At 47.1% G+C, this 18,741-nt stretch overlaps 1 protein-coding gene across 1 annotated transcript in view; it reads left to right on the top strand.

The window, feature by feature from the left end:
* Nucleotides 1-18,741, top strand: part of Tmem154 (transmembrane protein 154) — a 39,259-nt gene that overhangs the window by 11,707 nt on the left and 8,811 nt on the right. The window contains exon 3 of the mRNA XM_032896946.1: nucleotides 1,372-1,530. Within this exon, the coding sequence (XP_032752837.1) occupies nucleotides 1,372-1,530 (159 nt within the window). The remainder of the gene's footprint in view (nucleotides 1-1,371; nucleotides 1,531-18,741) is intronic.

Raw genomic sequence — 18,741 nt, 5'->3', positions numbered from 1 at the left:
ATGCTGCGCAGGGGTTCTCTCTCCGCGGTCTTGTTTTCTGTCGCCCATCATTCTGACAGAGTGGTGCACACGCTACTCTCAATCGGCACAGGGCCTACAAAACTGTGTGTCTGTGCCGACACCGACTGGAAGGAATCAGCCTTGCCCTCGTCAAACGTGTGCCTCGGCCCGATAGCCAAAGCAGCTTTTCACAGGATGGCAAGGGGAAAGTGGAGCCTAGGACTCCAGGTGTGTGGAGAAAAGCTCCCTCCCACAGGAGTAATTGCCACCCGAACTCTGCACCACAGGGGTCTTGGAGCCAGGGCCCTATTGGCTCTCAGGGAGAGAGCGTGATGAATACTTCTTTCTCTGCGGCTTTCAGAGCGATCATCGGGTTCTGAACACATCCATTTTCTTTCAAGTTGTTCCCAAGATGCAAAAGTGTAGTGTATCAAGAGTGGATTTAGTTGTCACTAAGACATTAAAATGCACACTGCTAGTCCATGAACACACTAGAGTCTGCCATGCCTGTCTCTAGACCACAGCAAATACAAGGAAAGCAATCACCAGTGGGCCTAGGAGCTAAACCAACCAAGGGAAGGGCTGCGGCAGCATTCTAACCTCCACAGTATGTAAAAGACCCTCCCGCCCTCTTCATTGTTTCCATCGGATAGAATTTCTAACGTCTTCCTAATCCCATTCAATCCTGTTTTGCTGGTTCCTCAATAACAAAGGTCAGGAGATGAGGGGCCACTTCCCACCTGCGGGTCCCACCGAGCAGAGGCTTCCTTGCAAAGACACCTCTCCCAGGGAAGCAGTATTGTCTGTAGGATCAAATAGGGCCTCTCCGGAGCAGGTGCTGGGTGGCTGGAGGTACGAGTCTGGCTGGCTGGAACTGGCAGTTTCCTATTGATTGAACCAGAGCTGTTCATCCCAGCAGCCGCTAAGCCTGTGAAGTTGTTTACATTTTACATTAAATTTATTTAATGTAAAAGGTCCCTTCACACGAGGCTCAGTCCTTTGCACCGCAGGCAATGTGGCTATTACCAGACAGCGCTGATTTGAGAACGTGCTGTCAGCACTGAGCTCAGGCCAGCGTTTATCGAGGGCTCTGGACAGTTCCAGAGACCCATCAGACAGATGTGCAAACTTGTCAAATCAGAACACCTGCGGTCCAGGCTCCCTCCAAGTGCTGAATGACACCTGAGCAACCGAACGGAGTCTGTTTCTCAGGGACAGAAAGGTGGAGGCCGGGACTCCAGAGGGCTAGGGAGGTGCTAACTGAATCAGTGCTGGGCGAAGCAGCTCCTCTGTTGCAACCCTTGCCAGTCTGACAGGCTCCTGCAGAGTTACATCACTTCCTAAAAATCAGGCAAACACCTCTCCTTCAAGTGAGCACCGACCCAAAGGAGCAGGAAACAGGAAATGTGTGCGTTGGAGGGAGGCCGGGGCTTCGCAGCATCCTGAGCGCGGGCGAGCCTGCTGACATGACCGTGCCGTGCGCTGCCTTGGTCTTGGCTCTGGGACTCGCGCTAGGTCATTCAAGCCAGGGTAAGCAACCTCCAGTTGGGAAAGAGATTACGGAAGCCCGTGGGTGCCCGCGGCTACCGGACTCGTTCGGGGAGAGTCCCATCCAGAAAACCTAATCCTTTCGGTGAAACTTAAAAGCAAAGAAAATTAAAACTGTCTTTGGGAGGGCAGGGCTGGAGGATAGATCTTGCTTTCATCACAGCCTCTTTCGCTTGTTCTAAACCTCTGGCTATCATTGCCTTTTATGATCCTTGTAATTTATCAGCTTTACTGGGCATATTAAAAAACCATAAACTCTTTTGGCAGTTCATGGAAAAAAAAGTTCCAGTCTGCTAAAAGACAGAAGTAATGGTTTCACTTTGGTAGCTGAGGTGTCTGCTGGTTCCAAAAACCACTTGGGGGTAGAGGAGGAGGGGGTTAGAAAAGAACCAGCTAGGGTTTGGAACTTTACTCCAGAAAGCATTTGGGAAAAGATGATGTATATTTGAAGTCAGCAGAGGAATCAACAGGCATCCCCTGATTAACGTCCAGATAATTATCTGACACGCTGTTCTTCGATCTTGGTAAAATGGGGGTTATTTCCTTTGCACCCACTGTTAATAACGGACATTTGCTTTCAAGGTTAATGTGATTATAGGCAGTCAAAGGTATTGGAAGAGACCGTGCTACATCTCAACCCTAGGGTCGGCAGCAGTTGACTGTTGTAGCAGTTGCTACAACAAGCATGTGCCCTCTCGTTGCCTCTAAAGTCTGTTGACTTGTCCTTGGTAAATACCCTTGCGGTCATGGCTTCCGAGGGTGGGTAGATAGTAGCTGCTTCTAGGAAAGGACTGCATCTAAAGCAGAGGGACCAGTGCCATTGTCTAGATGGGTGACAAGAGGCACTGATGTCACAGAGATGCAGCTTCCTGGAGGTGGCCGGGTACACCTCTTTCCGACTACCAGGCTGTCTTGCAGGGCACTCTTTATATGGTGAGCCCAAGTGTCTGAAGTAGAAAGTGTAGGGTGTGTGTGTGTGTGTAACTTCCAAGTGAGATAGGGAGTCTATGCTTGTTTTGTGCACTGTGCTTTAGAGCTGAAGGAAGCTGAAAGAAGTCATGAGCACAAGCAGGGTAAAAAGAAAAATCCTCTTTTGTTTATCTTTGATTTTCCTAAATGCTGTCAGAGCTTAGCATCCACCAGGAACTCAGTAATTGTTGATAAATATTAAAACCATCCCTGGGATGGCTATGAAGCTGAACTTTAAGACTCACAGAGCCCTGAAAACAGGTGGCACAGAGGAGAATTTGGGAATCCCGGCATCTAAAAGATGCAAAACCACAACTTGCAGAAAGCTAGCTAATAAAAGCCGCATAAGGGGTTGAGGATTTAGCTCAGTGGTAGAGCGCTTGCCTAGCAAGCACAAGGCCCTGGGTTCGGTCCCCAGCTCCGAAAAAAAAGAAAGAAAGAAAAATAAAATAAAAGCTGCATACTTGGACATTGGTCAAGGGAAAAGCTACTCCTCGTTAAAGCTTAGTTCTTAAACTATTCAATGCATATCCTTTTGAACCATTGGTGCTTAAGAATATGAGTTAGATTATAGGACTTTCATATCTTTTAGTTATTTTTCTTTTTAAAAGTATCTGGGGGATGCTTAGGAGAAAATTTCAGTCTCCTGAAGAGCGGCACTCTCTCTGTTGCAAGCATGTTCTGAGGTCCACCCCAAACAAAGCCTTTATATCACCAAACAAACTAGGTTGTCTAGAACTCGCAGGTGCAGGCCAGCCTCATTCCTGTGTGTCAGCCTCTCTTTTAATAGCTAGACATCTTGGTTCAGGATTGAGAACCATCACAAGTGAAATTATCCTCTGGAAAACAAGCAGGAGGCAAGTAGAGAAACAACTCTCCTCGGGTTTTGACAAAATTGGTGAGCATAGTTTAAACAAGCTCTGGACCAACACATCTCAACCAGGTGCAGGTCCTTCAGAGAGCTGGCCCTGCTGTGTGTTTATAGGGAGACCAAGCTTTGTGGTTCCTGTGTATTAGTAACAGATCGTCTTTGTTTACGTTGGCTGAGACCTGTCTGCAGGAAAATGGACAGTGAGAGTGTGGGGTTAATTGGAGAGCTGCCTTAAGGGAAGTAAGGCCTGAAATAGATGCAGAGTGAGCAATCAGAGAAGCCGGGGATTTAGTTTAGCTAAGGCCAGAGGCAAGAGGAGCCAAATGCTAGAGCCACTAGGTGAGAGGCTCTGGGGTGTGGGAACCTGGAGAGAAAGAATGGTCCATGCACACAGGCACAGCTGAGCGAGTACAGAAGAGAGAGCTGAAGAGAGTACAGAAGAAAAGACAAATTCTGATGTTGGTGATGCGTGTCTGTGATTCCAGCACAGGCTGGGGGTACGGGAGGACAGAGGTCAGGGCTTACTTGGACGTATAGCCTCAACAACAACAGCAGCAAAAACAGCAGCAGGTCAAACCAAAGGGATGAGGCTTAAAGTCCCTCAGTGACTACAGTTCCAAATTCCAGGGAAGCTGGAGAGGGAGGGCCTTCTGGGATGAGTTCAGTTCTGTGAAGACACAGTGTGCCCTGTGCTTGGCCAACCTACTACAGTTTGCACCACCCTCTAATACTGCCCACGATGTGGAGAAACAGGAACCATGCAGGGCCATGCCCGGCTGCTGAGCTTTTAATTTTAGTCATCATTATTTGCATTTCTAGAGAGTCTAACCTATGTAGTTTTTCTTGGCATTTATTTAAGCTAAGTTATTTACCCCTTTGGTTCACATCATGCCAACTCTTATCTACTGGATGATTTTCTTCTGACTTTTGTGTAGACTGACTCCTGCTGTTTGCTGTGTCTGTTGACCTCCCAGTCATGAGGGCACTGAGGGCAGAGCCTGGTGTGCGGGGGAACTGCTTACCCGTTTAACTCCAGATTCTCTCCATCAACCCCAAACTCCTGAAGTACAACATCCCTTCTCCATAGCACCCACCAGGAATGAAGCCAGGGATGTGTTGAGCTTAGAGGAGGTGATGACTGAACCTCAGCTTTACTGAAGGAAGCCATGGGACAGGCAGAGAGTAGGACTCAGTCCTCAGGTGAGGTCATTCAATAACCAGGAGTAACCATAGAGACAGGAAGGTGGCCAGAAAGAAAGGTAAAGATGACTAAGTTAGACTGAACATCTAAGGAGGCATGTGGCTTCCACAGGATCAGGGCAGTCCAGTGATACTGAGTGTTGAATATTGTTAACTACTCCCAACACACACTTTAGGCAAGGGCCTGGTGTTCGAGCTTTAGCTTTTGACACAGTAATTGGATAGGTGATCCCTAAAAGCATTATATGGTCTCTTAAACTCTGGAGCCCAAGTCTTTGAGGCAATCCCCATGACCAGTTAGGCTTTGGATTTTCACTTCCTTTATATTCTTGTTTGTTTACTGGTTTTTTTTTCTTTTTCTTTTGGTTGTTGTTTTATTATGCTTTTTGAAATAGGGTCTGCTTCTGTAGTTCAGGTTAGCTCAAAGTCATAGACCTCCTACCTCAACTCTCTAAGTGCTAAGCTTACCAGTCACCTTTGCCCCTCCAGACATGATATCCTGGCTCTTTTGAGATTTCTTTATTCGTTTAAAGGTGTCCTCCTCTTTCATCCGGTATCTCTAGCTATTGCTCAATGTGAACATTTTCTTAATCAGACTGCGTTGCTGGAGAGGGGAGCTTTTCTGTGCATCCATTCTAGAGGGTAGCTGGGAAGTGTTCTAACTCTGCTGTCCTGAGGATTTATTCCTGATCGCTCACAAATGTGCAGGAAAGAGACCAAGCCAGCCACGTTGACTGTACCATTTGTAAAACTGTGTGTGTGCATGGCAAGGGTGGGGGTGTGCTCGGAGTCTGTCTAAATGCCATTCACAGAAGAGGGGTGAAACAATTTTGCAGTTTTGGAATGAGTGCCACAGAGCAGGCTTGATGAACCTGAACTACTGGTATCAAGCTGGATCAGTCTCAAAATAACACTGGCCAAACCCAGTGGTTGACGATTAATATGCAGCACAATGTCAAGAGTTTCAGCCGCTTGGGAGCTAAAGCAAGAGGATTGATTTGATTCCAGCCTGGGTAACACAGACCCTCAACACAATATTTTGATTCAAAGAATAATCGTGTTTGTCTCAGGTTTTTAAAGTGCCACGATGTATGCTTAGGTAGAGTCATAGATGCATTTAAAAGTATGGATACACACTATTAAGTACTTACCTTTGGGAGTAAGAAAGAGAAATTATATCAGGCATGACTATGTCTATCTTACTCAGTCTTCTGCGGTGTAATAAAATATCTGGGGAAGAGCTGGGGACATAGCTTTGTGGTGAAGAGGCTCTAGTTTCAACACCCAACCAACTAACCACCTAACCAACCATCCATCCATCCATCCATCCATCCATCCATCCATCCATCCATCCATCCATCCGTCCAACCAACCAAAAAACACAAAAATCAAAGCAAACAAATGAACAAAAGCAAAGTAAACCATCTGAAGAAATCAACTTCTAAGGGAGAAAGATTTAATTTAGCTCACGGTTTGAGTCTAGGGTCAGTTGACTCATGTTGTTGCCTTTGGGCCAGTGGTAAGGGGGTACACCATGGCGAGGAGACTGTGGTGTAGAAGACCGCTCACTGTGGGACAACTGGGAAACAGAGACTGGGTCCCAGTATCCCCTTCAAGGTCATGGCTCCAGTGACCCAATTATTTCCTACCGAGTCTGACACAATAAAGATTCCATCATTGAATATAGTGCCACAACCATGCCTTCAATACATGGGTTTGGGGGAACATTCTAGAGCCATATTATAACAATATCTGTAGTACTGTTCCCTTCGGAGGGAAAGGATGACGGGATGGAGAGATGGCTCAGAAGAGCTCTTTTTGTTTTGTTTTGACTTTTTGAGATAGGATTTCTATGTAGCCCTGGCTGTCCTGGAACTCACCGTTTAGACCAGGCTGGCTTGAAACTCAGATCCATGAGCCTTTGCTTCCTTAGTGCTGGGATTAAAGATGTGTGCCACTGGGCCCAACTAGAGCTCTTGCTTTTGCAGAGGACTGGAGGTTGGGGTCTGAGGCCTCAAGTCAGGTGGCTCACATATGCCTATACTTCAGTTCCAGAGGATTTAATGCCCTCTTCTAGCCTGTGTGGGCACCCAGGCAGACACACAGACAGACAGACAGACACAGACACACACACACACACACACACACACACACCCCACAAATAAAAAATAAAGTTAAATTAATATTTGAAGGAGATTAACTCAGGGCCTAGAAAAATCCTCCTGCCTTTCTGTCCTGCCTATGGAGTTTCTCACAGCCTTTGTGTTTATAAACTTGTAAATGTTTATATTACTGAAATCAGCTCTCTCCCTTGCGCCTTAATGGCAATTTTTTTTTTATTTTTTTGTAGGTCCCCTTTTAAGTTTGGATTTACAAATCTTTCTTTTCCAGTTGCTCTCTTCATACTACTCTAGCTCTTCTCTTTCCTTACTCCATGTTCTTGGGCAGTCAGACCGTAACCTTGCGACTGTCATCTGCTCTCAGGCTGAGTGCACCTCCCGAGTACTCACCCTCTGCAGGCCTCTCCACCCGTCTGTAACCCCTTGGGTACATGATGGGTGCTGTCAGCAGCTCGGCATGTCTGAGACAGGACACAGTCTGTGCTCCCTCTTGACCTGCACCTACCCTGAGTCTTCCCGGGTTACCCTGCTTCTTACCATCATAAATGGCCTCATTGCCTCTAGTGTCTTTTCCACCCCATTTTGCATGAATCTAGAACAATCATTTTGTAACAAAAATGCAGTCATCTTCTCCCCTGACCCCTGTCAGTGTTTTCTTCCTGGACTAGATCCCACGCACCCTGACGTAATGATAAAACCCCATGTGAATTGGGCCTGAATTCTTTTCTCACTTAACCCTCACCACATCCCACCTTTTGCTTTATGAGGCAACCACTTAACGGTGCCAGGTGGTGCAGGACTATTGGGCCTTTCTTCCTGCCAGACCCTCAACTCTGATACCTTTCCCTGAGGTCTTTGCTTAATGGACTTCATAAATGGAGACTCCGTCATTTGTGAGGATATTCTGAATGCAACCCCAGGTATAACAAATCTCTTGGATTTCCACACCCTCATGCTCTTCTCCCTGTACATGAACACAGCACAGTTTCTATTCATTGAAATTATAATTACAGAGTCGGATGCTATTGTCTGACTTAGTCATTTCCCTGGGAGGCAAGTGCTTGCCCTGGCCTCATTTATCCTACCTAGTAGCTTAGATTTAGTTTAGTGCATTGGCCAGGTCTAGCAGACATTCAATAAAATGTGGTGCATGACTTGCTGAGTGAATGGAATTCATCTTACAGCTTAAGACTTACTATAATCAACTTATGTAATAGTAATACCTAGCTCATTATTATTTTAGCTTATCCAGTTTTCTAATTCTATTCCAAAATATTAACTATCCCGAATCTTAGTCGGATGTGGTGCCGCATACTGATAATCTCAACAATTGGGAATTTGAGGCAGGAGGATTGAGGGTTTGAGGCCAACCTTGGCTACCTAGAAAGATCTTGACTCACTAAGACAACAATGTCAGGGCTGGTGACCTGGTTCGGTGGGTGAACTCTTGCCAGGAAAGCATGAAGACCCGAGTTTGGATCTCCAGCAGTCATGTAAAAACCTGGCACAGAGATGTGTATATCTGTAACCTCAGTGCTGGGGGTTGGATGCAGGTAGCTTCCAGGGACTCGGTGGCCAGCCAGCCTAGGCAAAATGTCAAGCTCTGGGTTTAATTAGAGATCCTGTCTAGAATGATAAGGTGGAGAGTGACAGAGGAGGACACCCAACGTTGACCTCTGGCCAACATACACACACACATGCTTACAACACACACACACACACACACACACACACAGCATACAATCTCAACTCTTCTAATGTGTGAGAGTTTGCATTCTGCATCTTCAACTCACAACAGGTGTTGCCTCCTCCGCCGCTGAGTAGGAAAGAACAAGCCTTTGTAATCGCCTTCTTGACATGGCAGGAAGTTCAGGCCCAGAAAAATCTGCATTGAACATTTTTAGAAAGGACCAGTGGTTACAGCATTTTAGGGGGAAACCTGCAAGAACCATACCGGGGCTTTAAGTTCCAGAGACATTAGCCTCCAATCTAGTAACAGTTGTTTTGAAAGCGGGAAACACAGTGTATGGAACATAAAACGACTGAGCAGCCCTGCCTCTGTTGGTGAGAAAAACACAGATGTAATGCCTGGGACAAAGGAGGTGGAGAGGAGAAAAGCCAACCTTGGCGAGGGATGACTTTGAACTCCTGATTCTCCACCCACCCCTTTCTAAGCTCTGGTTTTACAAGCCTGTGGAGCATGTCCAGTTTTATACAATGCTGGAGATAGAGCCAGGGCTTCCGTCATGCCATGATTTACTTAAAAGTTAACTTACTCTTTCTAAAAAACCTCTGCTTGTTTGCTTATTTATTGGTCATTAATATTGCCAGACTTTACTGATCATGTATTTTACAAAAAAATTAAATATCAGATTTTGAAATGTGAAAAATTTTTTTTGCCGGACTTAGCAAATAAAAGTATGAGAACCAATTCACCATACACATGTGAATGTCCTACTACTTAGTATGAGTGTGGTACACTTGGACATCACGCATGACATACTGAAGCACACAGTCGCTGTGATAGAAGTGCTTGGGTAGATCCGGATGCCACTTCTTCCATCCAGAGACTCAAGGACTATGACCGTCAACTGAAGAGCATCTCCTTGGTGGTTCTTGGGTAAGATCATGGAGGTGGAGCTTATGTGGCCAGCTCCACATAAATTAGAAGAACCTTTAAACTGGGTCCTAGAGGAGCCACTCACGTAACCGGGAAGTGCGGCGAGCTCCCCCTTTTTGGAGGGTGGGTAGACACAATGCCTGGAGTGTGTGTCTCTGCATCATCAGGATTTGCAGCACCCTGGTTACTCCTGTCGGATGTTCTCTGAGAATCCTGGGTGTTTTCTGGTATGCTAACCAACAGAACCAGGGATTTATTAAGAAGAAGAGGAGGAAGAGGGGAAGGAGAAGACTTATCACTGAAAGAATAACAGTGATAATTAGAAAGAATTCTAGATCAACGTTAAGCTATGCATTACTCCCATGAGCCATGAGCTAATGTGAGACTGCAGAGGTGACCCCCTCAGCAGCCTCCTCACTGAGCAACCATGAAGACCTGAGTTTGGATCCCAGGATCTGTGTAAGCAGTCGGGTGTGCTGGCTCGATTCTACCATCCCCCTGCATAGGAGATAGAAACAGATGGGTCCTTGGAGCTTGCTGGCCAACCAAATTAGTGAACTCCAGATTCAGTAAGAGACCCTGTGCCAAAGAAAACAAAAACAGAAAGACGAGATGAAACCAAATGACGGGAGCACAATAGAAAGACACCTGATGCTGACCTCACCACAGATCGCACATAGAACACACACACACACACACACACGCGCACACACACACGCACACAGAGGTAATAGTAAGAGGGATGCAGCCTAGTGGGTAGAGTATTTGCCTAGTATGCATGAAGCCCTCCGTCCCCAGCAGTTTGTAAACTGAGCCTGGTGACCCCAGCACTTGATGGAGAGCAGGAAGCAGAAAGATCAGGAGTTCAGGGTTCACCCCTGTCGACATATTGGAGGCAAGCCTAGAATACACAAGTCCCTATCTCCAAACAAACATAAAGTTAGTGAGAAACGTCTCATGCAATGGTGTTGTGCTCACAACTGTAGGGAAAAGGGAATGGGGAGGAGGGGAGGAAGAAGGAGAAGAAGTAGGGGAAGGCAAGTGGGGAGGAGGAGGGAGGGAGCTTGTAAGCTCTCAGCTGCAGTGGTAGTGGTAAGTTCTGGTGCTTGAGGCCTGTCTAAAAGTCCAGGCCAAAAGGCAACACTGATTCTCCTTAAAGACCTAGTGGTTCAGAGGCCAGATTGCTTTAGAGTTGATCCAAGAGAACGGAACCCACTGCTTTGCATCTCGGAGATCTGTTTCCTTCTTGAGCTGCTTGTCAAAAGCCTCAGACCTTAACTCTTGGCCTCTGCCACACACAGAGGTCCTAAGGTCCTCAGCACCTCAAGGTCATAGGTTTGCATAATCCTCGGTTGTTCCTCTTGAGCCACCATTCAGGGTGCAGAAGCCGTGGAGGTGGAGGCCCACTCTCTTCCTGCCTTCTCTGATTTTGCAAAACAGTGCATTTGCTATCTAACATTTTAGTTGTCTCTGCCCTGCCAGCGTCTGCCTGGCAGTGCTGAGCTCGTGGTGAGGTGCGGAGCGATGCTAAGATGCCAGTGTGGACTCCAGGGCTCAGGCTCATCGGGTGGGGCAGGCAGAGTCTCCAGGAAGAGGATGGCAGAACTGTTGCATGGGGCACAGGGATCTTTGAGAAAAGCATGGCTAGGGATATTTGCTCTCCAGTTACTCCTTTATGTGCTGCATTAATCAGATTCCTGTTATTATGACAAACTGCCAGAGACAGAGGAGGAGGGTGACTCGGACTTACTGTTGTAGGGGCTTTGGTCCATTGTTCTGCAGCCTGTGGGAAGGCAGCACATGGGGCAGGGTGTGTGTGACCAAGGAAACACTTGGGAAATGGCAGGAATAGAAAAGAGGCAAAGCGAAGACTGCCTTCTCTTAATCCTCTCTAAAGACACCTTCCCAGTGACCCGAGGGCCTTCCATCCGCACCAGCAGTGCCTCAGGCCGAGAGCCTTTGGAGATCACCCCATGCCCCAACCCTAGCCACTGTGGTTGGAAATTAGCCATTCAAAGAGAAACAGAAATACAGTGAACCAGGAAAAACCAAGTATTGTGATGGTAATCATCTTTATTGATCCCTCCTACTTCAAAGTATAATCTTACTTCACTGATGTTGAGAAGTTCCTTCCTTCCTTCCTCCCTCCCTCCCTCCCTCCCTCCCTCCCTCTCTCTCTCTCTCTCTCTCTCTCTTTCTTTCTTTCTTTCTTTTTTTCTTTCTTTCTTCTGAAATAGAGTCTCACTCTATGGCCCAGGATAGCCTGGAGCTCATTTCACAGACTAGATTGGTGTCCAGTTTGTACTGCTCTTCCTGCTGCCTGTGTGCTATGACTGCAGACATTTGCCCCTTGTCCAGGGAAGAATTTTGTATTCTGCCCTATGTAATATGAATATATTAAAAAACTGGATGTGTGCTACAGGCTAGCATGGCATTCTGATGGATGGAAATTGCTGAGGTAGCCCATGTTGCAGATCTCTCGAGTGACACTCAAAACAAGAGTCAGCCTTAGGTTCTAGGACAGTCTGGCTCAATATAAGCACGCTTTCTCAAAAGAAATAAATAACAAACTGCTTAAAATGAAAAAGGAATCAAAGTACAGCGGAGCTCCCTGGTGCTGATCAGATCTCCATACCTTAGCACAATGGCTTCCTATACTCTCACCCTGCAGGTCCTCCACTGGCTGTGTACTCTACTGATCCCTTCCTCAAGGACATATGCCAGGGTGATCATATTGAATGATACTGACAATAAAAATGATCAAGTCCAAGGGACTACAGAGTGTCCAGTGAAGGCAGCAATGGCTCTGTGCCAGAGGGAGGACCATCACACGTGAATGTTCTAACAAAGCACCCCGCCTCCCTCACCCCTGCGGCACATAAGCCCTGCACATAACCCTTCATGATGGGGGACTTATAACTTCGCATTAAGCCCTTGTCATCCATATATTGTTTCGTTTACAGTCCAAATAGCTTTTGAAAGAAATCTCCAGAGCTCTGTTTCTCTGGTTAGGGACACACCATATGCTTCAAGGATAAAAGTTACTAGGGTGAGGAAGGTATCCGACTTGATAACAAGGAAACAGGGGTGACTGGCCGTGCTACCCCAGACCCCCTCCACCCCCCACCCGCTTGCAGTTCTAATATGGAAGCCTGTCCCTTGTGCAAGCTTCAAGTGTCCTATCATTGAGTGGCAGCCCCATCCCCACATTAACATTTCCATCACTCTGTAAAAAACTATTTATACCAGACTCTCAGGTGCCAGGAAAGTACCAAACAGAAAAAGAGACAGACCACAGAGAAATGCATGGTGAAAATAATTATACAGTGTGTGTGTGTGTGTGTGTGTGTGTGTGTGTGTGTGTGTGTGTGTGTGTCTGTGTTTCCCCTCTCCGTGTAGCACTGACTGTTCTAGAACTCACTCTGTAGACCAGGCGGGCCTCAAACTCAGAGATCCTTCTTCTTCCTGCCTCCCAAGGGCTGGGATTAAAGGTGTCTGCCATGTCTGCCTCCACCGCTCAGCAAGGACAGTAATCCGTTCATGCTGCTTTTCGGGCAAGTGAGCCAGGGGAAGGACCAGGGCACTTCTGGGCACTGCCTGAGGTCCATGGGCAAAGCTGCCCCAATGTGCCATCCTTCTACTTGGCAGGAGTGTGTCTGTGTCACACGCAGTCACTCTCCACACCCACGCTGGCACCCAGGATGTCTGCTTGGCCGTTTGTTCCCCTTTTGTTTCTGGCCTCCCTATAATCAGGTACTACAAGTGCAGAACAATTATCTTTAAAAAAGTGATCACTAGGAAAAAAAACATCAACTGCTTAACGGTGTACATTCCTATTCAGATAGCTCCCAAGATTCCTTTCAGCATATGGCTCCCAGTCACCTTAAATTAATAAGTCTGTCATGGTGAGTCATGGCAAATTAAGACACTGTCCACTCGTTCATGATTTAACTCAGTAATTCTTAGGCTAGCGAGCATATTTGCCAGCGCCATCTAAGAAGACATTAAGAAATATAATTGGGACCAGGGCTATCATTCACCAGCGGAGAGAGAGAGAGAGAGAGAGAGAGAGAGAGAGAGAGAGAGAGAGTGTGTGTGTGTGTGTGTGTGTGTGTGTGTGTGTGTGTGTGCATGTGCAAGTATGGCATGAGGAAGGCCCTAGGATTGCTTCCTAGACACACATCCTGTAACCCAGGATACATCCCCAGGTAGCATCAAATAACTGGTGAAACTGAGGGACAAATAGCTCTTTGGGACAACTGGTCATTATTACACAAAATAACAACTCCCGGACCCGTGCACTGTCTTGAGATCTAACTCAAACCCACTACATCAGAACCGTGGAGAAGAACCTGACAGTCTATGCTTCATGAAGCTTCCCAGATAGTTCCAATGACTGTAGGCTTAACCACCATGCCATGCCATCAGCAGACCTTTCGGGGAAACTCGGGCTCTAAAGCCAAGCATGCATCTCTCAGACTTATTCAGAAAGGGGAGTGCTCTGTGCTTGTCATGGTCTTCTCTGATATATTTAGCCAGGATCACTCCTAAGCTCAGCCTTCAGTGATAACCTTAGGTCATTGGTTTCAGCTGATAGAGTTAGGTACTAGGTTTCCAGGGTCTTGAGTTTTGATTCTTGTCAAGTTTACAGAATGAACAGTAGAACAAGAGTGAACAAGAGTAGCTTCTAGCCCAAGGAAGGGCTAGAAGCAGAGAGGGTTTAGAGGTTGGTCTCAACCTTGGCTGTACCCTGCAGTCCCCTGCAGGTAATTCTCCAAGCCTTCATCCCAGCCTCTGATATAGATTTCATTTGAGTGAGATCCGAGTATCAGACACGTAAGGTGTCCAGGAGATAGGAATGTGTGGTTGAGGCAGAACTACCGGAGGTGCCCTTGTCTTTTGAACTTTGTCTATTGTCCGAGGCAGGAGATCATGTAGCCAGTTATGGCTTTGAACTTGTGATCTTCTTACCTCTACCTCCAAAGAGCTTGGATTCCAGGCATGCTTAGTTTTTTCCAGAGCTGAAGTTACACTTAGGGCTTCATGCCTGCTAAGCAATGACTTAGTCAACTGAGCTACATCCCTACTCGGCTTCTTGTTTGTTTGTTTGTTTACTTATTTATTATTTTAATCTTCTTTTGACAGACATTGGGCTCTTTACTCTTTGCTCCATTCAGATGTCAGGGGTGACACGTAGGTGGAACTCTTGGGTTTAGTTTCTTGAATATCCTCAAAATCACACATGTAGTTGGTTACTCCACAGAGCAGGAGAGAGATCGAGGGACACCCAGTGTGCGTGGTTTCACCTCACTGTCTGAGTTGTAAGTACCTAAGTCATTTGGGCACACACACCACAAACTCAACAGAGGCAAGAACAGGCCCAGCACAGCTCGCGCTATTCTGAATTAGGAAACACTCTCCTGTCATTGCTTTAGTTTGCAGGGCATCAGCAGCGAAGTGGAACACCCCCATTCCGAAACCAAGGAAGGGCAGGGTGTAACTCACTGGTAGAGCATACACTTAGCCAGCGCAAGATCCCAGCGCCATCCAACCACATAGTCTTTATCCTCAGCTCTCAGGATAACAGCACAGTAGCCACCACAAAACCCAGATCTCCATTACGCATTTGTTCCACTTTCAAAAAGGAGAAGTTAGCCGGTTTGCTTCACCAAGAAGCAAAGTCATTTCCACTCAGTGGCTGTCCTCAGGATGGTGACACAGGCATGCATGCGTCTCAGCTGCTGGTGCTATCAGACCTCATCTCATTTTTTTTTTCCTGACTCACAAAGATTTTTCCCAGGGTCCTCACCAGATGTGCACCCTGTGAGTCCCAGATGTGTTTGCACGGATACCGTCAATAAGCGTTTGTAAGTGAGCCTTCATTCATTTCTGGTGATTTGAGGTTGAACAGTCAGGTGATGAGACATAGCCTACCTTCAAGTGACTGACAGTGACATCGAGCGTTGAGAGGTGACATTGAAGTGATCCTTCAGTGAGCAGAGAGAGACTGTGAAATGATGAAATGAAGGAGTCCTGGGCAGTTTGGGATGGGGTCACTTGAGATAACCATGACCAGGCCACCCCGTCAGGAAGCTCCTGTTGGAGACCTGCAGATGGGTGACAGGCAGGAGTGAGCTCTGCAAGGCCTACCCGCGTTTCACACATTGCCTTCAGGATTTCTTCTGCCTTTTGCTTGCTGACACCTCTTCTGCTCACACCCACTCTGTCCTCACCCCACCCTCAGCTCTGCCAATTTTATCCCCACCCCCACCATGCATGTCCTGAATAATATCCAAATTGTTAGATCTGAAAATACGAGAATAGAGAGGAAGTTATAGCAGGCAGGTGGACTCCCAAGGGACAGCCAGGAAGCATACAAGGAAAGAGGATGGGTAGAAGACAAAGTTACACATCAGGTATGTTACTCTGGTGTATGTGCTCCAGGCGCTACACTTACTAACTCACCTGCCTTCCAGAGTACCTTTAGGGAACAGGTTCCAAATTGGGAAGGACTCTTCCCAGGTTCCTTGGTTATGAACATGGAGTCAGGGAAGGACTGGGTGTGTAGGGTGTCTGAGGAAAAAAAAAAAAAAAAAAAAAAAGAAAAGAAAACTTGAAAGCTCTGTGGTGCTTACTTAACCTCGGTAGTGCTCACAGCTAGACTCGCTTTCTGAAGACCTGTTTCTCCACCACCACAGTGCTAGACTCTAGTGCACAGGCAAGTGTTCCTTTGAAAAGATTAGAGCCTATGGGGTTGCCTGAGGCTGAGCCGTGGTTTAGGGACTCCCCGATGTTCATTGGGTTAAAAGCTGCTTTAACTCAGTGGTTGTGGGGGTTGGGGGGGGAAGACGCTTTGGGGGAAAGTCCCTGCGCTGCCTACTGCTAGCTCTACCCACCACCATTTTATCACCTCTGGTTCTTGTGCTGAGTCTTGTGTTCCACCTTGGTTTTCTTGCTTCCGGCTTTCTCACTAATTTTTTTAATGTTTTTTTTTTGAGACAGCATTTCTGTGTATAGTCTTTGCTGTTCTGGAATTTGCTTTGTAGACCAGGCTGGCCTCGAATTTATAGAGATCTACCTGCCTCTGCCTCCCAAGTGCTGGGATTTAAAGTGCTCGCAGGTGGACTGCTGATTACCAACAGCTCCCTCCCCTTTCCATGACACTGATTCCTTTAACCACAAGCCCTTGGGGGTGATCTCCAGTGATTTAGCTTTTCTCCTTTTTGATATCAGACTCCCTGGACTCCTAACCCTTGTCTTAAGCAGGCTTGCCTTAGGCAGTTGAGATCAGACCATCAAGGGCCGAGCGATGCAGCCCTTATCCTAAGCCCAATGTTGTGTCCCATGCCCTTCTCTCTTCCAGGTGAACAGAACTCACTCTTTTGACAACATCGACGTTATTTTGGTGAGGTTGGAAATGCAAAAGGAACGACTAAGTTTCCGTCAATAAGAACCAATCTTATAAATAATGAAGAAAAATGTGGCTCTCTCTGTACTCACTCGTGGAACAACCTTTGAGAGAAACTTCTTAGAGGGGGGAAAACAAAGAGTGGCCGGCACTTGAGAGATGGCTCAGGGGCTGAGATCATGTGCTGCTCTTGCAGAGGACCTAGGTTCAGTTCATAGCGCCTGCTCTTTAAAAATTATTTTTTGAGACAGGGTTTCTCTGTGTAGCCCTGGCTGTCCTGAAACCCACTCTGTGGACCACGCTAGCCTCGAACTCAAGATATGTCAGGCTTGTCTTGGTGGTGCAAGGGATTAAAGTCATGCACCACCACTCCTGGCTGCATTCACTTTCAAAAAGACAAAGACCAAAACCAATCAAATTCTTTATGCATCCATAGAATTGAGCCCCAGTGAAAGATAATTGCATCTATTCATCTGCAGAGTGTGGACAGTGATAAAGGTCAAATTAGATGACATGGGGTCATGTGCTGTAGGGGCGGAGTTTAGCCTAGCCTGGCACACAGTAAGCATTCCTTCAGCCCATCTACTGTCATTTATTTTGGGGGCTTTCATGAGGTTAGGCCTGGCTAGGACATGGGGAGCGATATGGGAGGTTATCATAGGAGTCTCTGAAAATGGAGGTCTGCAGAATAAAGAAATGAAAGGCAGAGAGAGAGAGAGGAGAGAGAGAGAGAGAGAGAGAGAGAGAGAGAGAGAGAGAGAGAGAGAGAGAGAGGTGAGGGAGGAGAGAAAGAGGACGAACACTAGTGAGCTCTGAGGTTTAGCTTTGTGGTAGAGCACTTGCTTAGCATGCAAGTGACCCTGGGTCCCATCCCCCTTACCACAAAATTAATTTTCAGAGGAGGGAAAGAGGCAGAAGCAGAAAGAGCTCTAGGCTCTCATTTACTTAAACAGATACTGGAGAATCTGATGGAAAACTTTTGCACCTGTCAGGGCGTGCTGTAGGGAGAGCCTGCAGCCCATTTAAACTCCACAGTGCCACCAGAGGCCACCTACTCGGTCTTGAAAAGCAGAGTGGGGCACTAATCTCTCCTTCCTTTCACTGCCCCAGTGCCAGAGCCTCTCACCATTCTTACTGGTCTGTATCCATCCCCATTTTCTCCTCCCTGGGGTCACAGGTCAAGTGGGGACAAGGACAGTAAGTGTTGTACTGGAACTTGGTTCCTCTGCTCCCCTTGGAGAGAAGCTACCGTGGGTCTGGGCTGAGCTGCCTGCCATGCACCTGGGCTGAGGAGCCTCAGGCAGAAACTGGCAGTGCTGGCCTTCCCCACAATGATTTCCTTCCACCCTTGTGCCAGCAAACCACTGCCTATTATAGTCCAAGGGACAAGAACCCAGAGTCTAGTCTCCTGCTCTCTGCCTGATGGTCAAACTTCCATGATTCTCAGCACCGTATTTCCCCCTGATCAGAGGGACACATTACCAAGTCAAAGTCTCAGGTTCCATCACAAGACCCTGGGGATCCTGATCTCTCCTTGTGAGCTCTGTGACCGAGCAAGTTGTGTGAATTCTGTCACTGTATCTATCTGCAAGTAGAGAGCACAGAATGGAATGACACAGGTAGAGAGCAGAGTACAGACAAGGCTTGGCTCTTAATAGATTCTTGAGAAGCCGTGCACAGTGACACAGGCCCGCAATCCCAATGCTCCTGGAAGCTGAGGCAAATGGGTGCTGAGCAAGACCTCTGAATAAATGAACAGGAAAGATTAGCCTGAAGCAGGTGACAGCAGCCACAGTAGCAGTGGGGGGAGGCAAACGGAAGGAAAGCAGGTCTGCACACCTCGCCCAGTGGTACAGCACACTTTGCGTGTGCATACTGCTGAGTGTGGTGTCCAGCAGGAAGAGGGAGGTGGAGGGAGAGACTATGAATACTTCTGGTTTTCTTCTTCTCATACAAGAGCACTTATCTTGGGGGCCACATGTCCTAATACCATCACACTGGAGCT

This window comes from Rattus rattus, chromosome 3, assembly GCF_011064425.1.
Source record: "Rattus rattus isolate New Zealand chromosome 3, Rrattus_CSIRO_v1, whole genome shotgun sequence".
Taxonomy (NCBI): domain Eukaryota; kingdom Metazoa; phylum Chordata; class Mammalia; order Rodentia; family Muridae; genus Rattus; species Rattus rattus.
This window is presented reverse-complemented; position numbering and strand designations above follow the sequence as displayed.